At 27.5% G+C, this 6,822-nt stretch overlaps 1 protein-coding gene across 1 annotated transcript; it reads right to left on the minus strand.

Moving 5' to 3' along the window:
* Positions 1-781: 781 nt before the first annotated feature.
* On the minus strand, positions 782-6,600 carry LOC141401582 (protein commissureless 1-like). The gene is made up of 2 exons (XM_073981894.1): positions 5,765-6,600; positions 782-1,852 (listed from the first exon to the last, which is right to left on the minus strand). The coding sequence occupies exons 1-2, from the start codon at positions 6,282-6,284 to the stop codon at positions 1,290-1,292; spliced, it is 1,083 nt and encodes a 360-aa protein (XP_073837995.1). The 5' UTR covers positions 6,285-6,600; the 3' UTR covers positions 782-1,289.
* Positions 6,601-6,822: the final 222 nt, after the last annotated feature.

Genomic DNA, 6,822 nt, shown 5'->3' on the forward strand with positions numbered 1-6,822 from the left:
ATGAAACAATTTTGGGCTCTAAGATAACCAAATTTGAAAAATATTGCCCACATTTAGTTGACCAAAGTAAAAAAGCAAAAAGAAGCACATAAAACATTGCATACATTTAGGAACCCAAACAAGAAGCAACACCCAACAAAGCATACATTTAGGCTTTCAATACATATAGTTTGTATTGTATACTTTTATAAATACATCACATCCAAATACACACCTTTTTACCTTGGTTCTTGGTATCTGCTTGTAAAATAACAAATACACTCCATTTTTTTATTATAATTAGAATTTTTTTTCTCCATTTTATTATTCTTATTTTTTCATATTTTATTTAAATATTTGTATAGAATCTCTATCAGGAATTTCGGTTTGTTATTTAATAAATTTTACTTATTTTTCGTTCAAGAAGAATTGTAACACTTTGTGCTGTAGGTTTATTTTTTATATAGAAAAAATCTTGTGGGGAGGAGGAGAGTTTGTTGTGTATGTGAGTGAGTGAGTGAGCGAATGAGTGGGTGGGTGAATGGGTGGAGGTGAAAGGTATGTAACAATGTGCTGAGCAAAATGTGGAGGTTTTTTTGTTGGTTGAAATGGAGTTAAGTTTTTTGTATGAAACCTTTAATGGAGTTGATGTTTTGTTGTTGGTTTTGTGTGGTGGATGGATGTAATGAGGTGGAGATGTCAATGCCTTGTGAGAACCTTTAGGAATTTTTCAAGTTTTTTTTTTAGTTTTGTGTGTTTGTAAAATCATAAAATAAGTAAGAAAATAAAAACAAACAAAAGATTTAAATTTTTTAAGAATTTGTGTTTTGTATTTTGTTGTTGGCCCTTTTTTGGGCCAGGTTTTTTCTTTTTTCGATTTTCAAAATATAACTTAAAATTGTAATAACTAACAACTAACAATTGGAACTTTTTACATTAACTGTTTTTAAATAACTTAAAATTAATAAAAAATAAAAAAATGAAAAGAAAAATAATAAAAAATAAACTACTCAGTCTTGGTTGTTTGAAAATTAAAAAAAAAATAAAATAATGAAATAAAATAAAGTTTAACATAAACAAGAAATTTACACAAAAATATTTTTATACATTAAAAATAAAATTAAATAATAATATTTTTAAATTATTTCGATTTTTCCTTTAAATCTAAAAAAATATTATCCCAAAGTGCAATGTTTTTGGTTTCGTTATTTACACAGTTTTACTATTTACACGTTTAAACAGTTTTGTGATGGAGTGTTTGATCCTTTTGTGTGTGTGAATGTGTGTGTGTGTGCGGCTTAACAGGATAATCACACAGTTATGATGTCTGTTAAATCGCTGGAGGCTTCCGTACTGCTGTGCTCCACTGGAATATTGATGCAAACATTGTCACATGGCTCCTCGGGTGCCAACAAAGCCATTGAGGCTGCCACATCATAACAGGGTGGCAATAACAAATCCGTGGCAGAGGATTTGCTGACATTGGTTTGTGTTGCTACTGCTGTCGACGACGATGATGATGGTGATGATTTACATTTGGCTACTTTGCTGGGGCTTGAGGCAGTAGTCTTTTTCTCAGCTTGTTTTTGCTTGTTGCTTTGCATATCGTATTTTTCCCAGGAGCTCATCAAGTTCGAAGCCTGATGATGCACGGCGGCCAATGTGGGATAAATGAATTTCATGCCAAAGGCAAAATGTTGTTGTTGATGATGCAAGGCCTCATCATAAGTGGGCAAGCCAGTGGCAATGGTATAGCATGGCGGTGGAGGTGGTGGCATTTGATAGTAGGCAGCTTCGGGATTTACAGCAGCATCACAGGGTACAATTGTGCCAGGATACATGTCATTGTTTAGATGGGCGCGAATGTCTTTATCTAAAAGAAAACAAAAGAGAAACAAAAAATTAATAAAAATGCAAAAAGAAAATAAATTTTGGCGATAAAAGGAAAGGAGAAGAAATAAAGGAATAAGGCAGAAAAACTACAAAATGTGGTGCCTAATTTTAGGATGCAATTTAAATGCAAGAATTTTAATAAAAAAATAGAATCTAACAAATAACCAAAAGTGGGGCCTAAATTTAGGCTGACTTTCAATGGAAAAAAGTTGGTGCCTACTTTTAGGCAAAAATTTTTTATTTTATTTTTCAAAAATAGCAAAAAATCTTAAATTTATTTTAATCCCCTAGATATAAATAAATCTCAACACACATGCTACTACACACATGTAGAGGTAAAAATGTAACAAATTTCCCATTTTTCTTTATTTGTAGGCCATTTGCCATAATTTATGGCCACCAGGTAACAAACATTTACATTATTTACAACTTAATTAAGCTCGAAAAAAGCCAAAGAAGGCACACAACCAACACCAAAAGACTTGAGGCAAAATCAAGGGCCTACATTAAGGCTTAGTTAGAAAAAAAAAAACAACAAAAAAACATAAAATATTTACATAGAAAAGTTGTATCTCTTCGCCTTTGCTACAACTAACTAATTGATTACAAATAAACCCTAATCTACCTGTTAAGTAGAAACTGACAAACTGCCAAACTGTATACGAACAAAAGGAATGGGGTGTGTTTGTGTTAGACAATAAATAGGTTAAGCCTAAAAGTATGTTAGCAAACTTATTTATTCATGGGGAAATTGTGGCAAAGAAAAAAGAAGAAGTGGTGGTGGCAGTGGAGGGATGGTATGCCTAAAACAATAAATTTTCGTTAAATCTTCGGTAGGTGGTAAAATAAACAATAGCCAAACTTTTCGGAACAAGACAATAAGTGACAGGTTGTGTGTGGAGGAGGTTCAAGTCTAAACCTAATTAGACAAGTAAATTAGGGCAAACAATTTTGATTTTGTTAAAGAAAGTTTTTTGAAGGAACCTTTGACAAGTCTCAAACAATAATTTCAAAGTAACATAAATCAATTATTTATGGAAAGATGAACAAAAGTTTTTTTCCTTGCCAAGAGGAAAAAAGTAAGGTAAGGCACCTGTTGTGCCTTGTGTAATGGATACCTTAAAAGCTTTATTTCCTTTGACTTTTTCTTGTAATTTTAATAAAAAATAAAAAAATGAGACTTCATAAAAAAGAGGAAATTTGTCAAGACATTTTGTTTTATGTCACCCTCCATAATCATGGAATGGAGATACTAAAATGTTGTTGATTACTGTCATTTTTCCCGACGCTGTGTAAAACAAAAGATTGAGTTTCCCTCCCCCCCATTGACGACTATGTGGAGGAAAATTTATGTGGCCTTTTGTGTATGTGAAATATTTATTGTTAATATTGCGCCTTAAAATAGGCAATATTTTTTAGGTACACATAAACAAAACCTGCTAAAGGCTATGTGTTAAAAATGGAAATCTAATTGGAAATAGGGGGGGCAGAGGAGGAAGCAAATGGAGTCTATATTTATGGTGGCCTATTTTGATAAAAGATTATGAATTTGGAAAATGGGAAATTTTTAACAGGGGATATAAAAATATTTAAGGCAAAAAATATTGGAAGTAAAAATTTTTAGATTTAAGAATTTTGTATTTTTGCGACAATTTTAAAGAATTTAAAATAATTTTTTTGGAATTTGTTCATCATAACTTCAAATTTCCTTAATGGGATAATTTTTAAAAGGAAATAAATATTTTAAAACCAAAAATATTTTTTTAAGTAGAAAATGCTGACGTTCGGGAATTTTGTATTTTTTGTTTAATTTTATGGAATTAAAAACAATTTTTTGAAAATTTTTTCTTTGATAACTACAAATTTCCCTTATGGGGAAATTTTTATTTTCAAGAGTTTTTAAGAAATTTTTTAATTTTTGTTTTTTGTAAGAAAAAGTAAATCGTTTGAAGCCAAAAAATTAAAATTTCCCTTTTGGGACATTTTAGGGATATTTTTGTTTTTGGTGGATTTCCATAAATTTTATGGAGATAAACCCAAATAAAATACAAATTTGCGATTTTGGGCGAAAATAAAAATTTCCCAACAAAGGAAATTTTGAATTTAAAAAAAAAAAATGCAAAAGGAAGTTGAAAGCACAGGAAATATTAAAAATTTTGGAAACAATAAAAATATCAAAATACTTTTTTTAAATTTTTATATTTTTATTGTTTCCAAAATTTTAATTAATTACTGTGCTTTCAACTTTCTTTTGAATTTTTTTTTAATTTTTTGCTATTTTTGATTTTTGTGCAACATTTGCTTATTTTTTCAATATTTTTGCCTTAATTATTTTTCAAAAGAAAGTTATTGTTTTTAAAAGCACATACAAATTAAGAATTTTTGAAATTATACAAAATATTATATTGGGTAACATTTGCCTATTTTTTCAATATTTTTACTTTAATTATTTTTTTTTAACAAAATTTTTATTTATTCGCACATTTTTAGTTTTTTATTTTTTTTTTTCAATTATTTTTCAAAAAATATGTAGTAATAATAAAAACATTAGAAACAAATTTCAAAATTTAAAACAAATTATTAAAAATTGTATAAAACCTTTTTTAAATTTTTGAAATACTTCAATTGGAAAATAAAAAATATTTTATAAAAAAATATGTTTACAAAAATGTTTAGTATTTTAAAATAATTTTTAGAACTTCTTTGAGATATTTTGAAATTTCTAAACATTATTTTAAAATATTTAAAATTTTATAAAATTTCGTTATAAACATATTTTTATTTTTCCAATTCAAATATTCAACAATTTAAAAATATCTAAAATTTATTTGAAGTTATTTAAATTTTTTTCTAATGTTTTTAAAATATTTTCAAATTTTTCATTAGCATTTTTCAATATTTCTAACTATATTTTCCTATCTTTTTTTAATATTTAAAATTTTCTGCCTTATTTTCCCCTCTACAAAAATTAGCTAAAAAATTACAATTTTTCCCACCTTTATTTAAAAATATTTAAATCTGTTTCTACTGTTTTTATATATTTTTTTCTGTTTTCCATTATCTTTCTCAACACTTCCAAGCTAAGTATTTTCCATTTTTTTAAAATATTTCTGACTTTTAATTTTTGCCTAATTTTTTCCAAAATTTATTTAAAAATATTTTAATCTGTTTCTAATGTTTTTATATATTTTTTTTATATATTTCATAATTTTTCCCAACACTTCCAATCTATTTTCCATTTTTTGAAATATTTCTGATTTTTAATTTTTCCATAATTTCTGCTTTATTTTTTTCTCCAAAAAATCGTTTTTTCAATTTTTCTATTTTTTTTAAATATTAAAATTTTTTTCTAACGTTTCTATAATCTTTTTCTATTTTCCATTATTTTTCACAACACTTCTAAGCTATTTTCCTACTTTTTAAATATTTCTATTTTTAATTTTTCCCTAATTTTCTGCCTTATTTTTTCCTCTACAAAAATTAACTAAAAATTACAAATTTTTTTCCAAAATTTATTTAAAAATTTTAAATCTGTTTCTAATGTTTTTATATATTTTTTTTAATTTTCCATTATTTTTCCCAACACTTCCAAGCTATTTTCCATTTTTTTAAATATGTCTGATTTTTAATTTTTTCCTAATTTCTGCTTTATTTTTTCCTTTAAAAATCGTTTTTTCAATTTTTCTAATTTTTTTTTTAAATATTAAAAATTTTTTTCTAACGTTTCTATAATTTTTTTTTTTCTATTTTTCACAACACTTCTAAGCTATTTTCCTACTTTTTTAAATATTTCTAATTTTTTATATTTTCCCTAAATTTTCTGCCTTATTTTTTTTCCTTTTTTACTCTAGAAAAATATTAAATTTTTTAATAACAAATAAAAAGTACTTACTGCATTTTTTCCATTGACGAAATTTGCGATAGAAATAACAGCTGAACACAACAAATATCACTGTCAAGATGACCAGCGATGTGACGACACCAACCCACAAATAATTTATCAACGAATTCATATCAGCTCCGGCAAAAAACCGTTCCCATCCCGAAAGAGTTTTCAAATCGGCCATATTTAAAACAGCACTATTTGAAATTTGCTCATGGGTTATAGGTTGACCCAAAGAATCAACAATACCCGAGTGATATTGATGTTCCGCCGAGATTGTGTCATAAGCGGTATTGCCCACTTTTTCCAGCAAACGTTTGAAATTCATCATATTATCAATGTGATGATTGTCATGTTCACTGGGCACAACAAATGAAATTTCAGGATGATCTTTTTGCAGCTGCGACATCCACATATCCATAATTGTGGGTGAAGCAGTCATTGGTTCCATTGTGGGGGTGGTGGTGGTGATAGGTGGTAAGATGGTGGTGGTGGTGGTATCCTCTAGGTAATCCATGGTTGAAGACATTGTGTTTTGGTTTGTGTTTTTAATTTTTTTGGTATTTAATAATTTTTGGTTTTGATTTTTTTATTAAAATTTTTTAATAATTTTTCACTTTTTTCTCATAACACAAAACATTGGATTTTTGTTTGTTTTTAATCTTGAATAATTTTTAGAATTTTAATTTTTCACTTTGAAATATTTTCTCTCTGTTTTGATTTTTCGTTACGTCTTTTTCCAACACGTCTTTCTGTTGTCGTAATTTTGTTTTGTGAATTTCGGTTTTATGTTTTTACGGAAAATGTATAATTTTTAGTTTTCCCAAAACATGACCGTTTTGTTTGGTGTCTAGAATGAAACTGATTTCAAGTTATGGCCCGTAGTGTTTAGTTTCGATTCATGCCAAGCACGTTGCATTTTTTGGACAATGTGAGTGTTGTTTTTGTACACACAGGCACTTCAAATATCCCACAGATACTATTGCTCTGTGTAACTGAAAGATACAAATTCTCTCTCGCTCTCTCAGTACCACACAAAAGACCACACTGGGTTAAATTCAGCCGCA

Source organism: Musca autumnalis, unplaced genomic scaffold (assembly GCF_047663935.1).
Source record: "Musca autumnalis isolate F117 unplaced genomic scaffold, ASM4766393v1 scaffold_4, whole genome shotgun sequence".
Lineage (NCBI taxonomy): Eukaryota > Metazoa > Arthropoda > Insecta > Diptera > Muscidae > Musca > Musca autumnalis.

Bases quoted from the DNA above. Each gene is read 5' to 3' on its own strand.
- LOC141401582 (XM_073981894.1), bottom strand. From the start codon at position 6,284: ATGTCTTCAACCATGGATTACCTAGAGGATACCACCACCACCACCATC. The intron at 1,853-5,764 runs GTAAGTACTTTT...GTTTTCTTTTAG, and splicing joins TCGTCAATGGAAAAAATGCA to ATAAAGACATTCGCGCCCAT.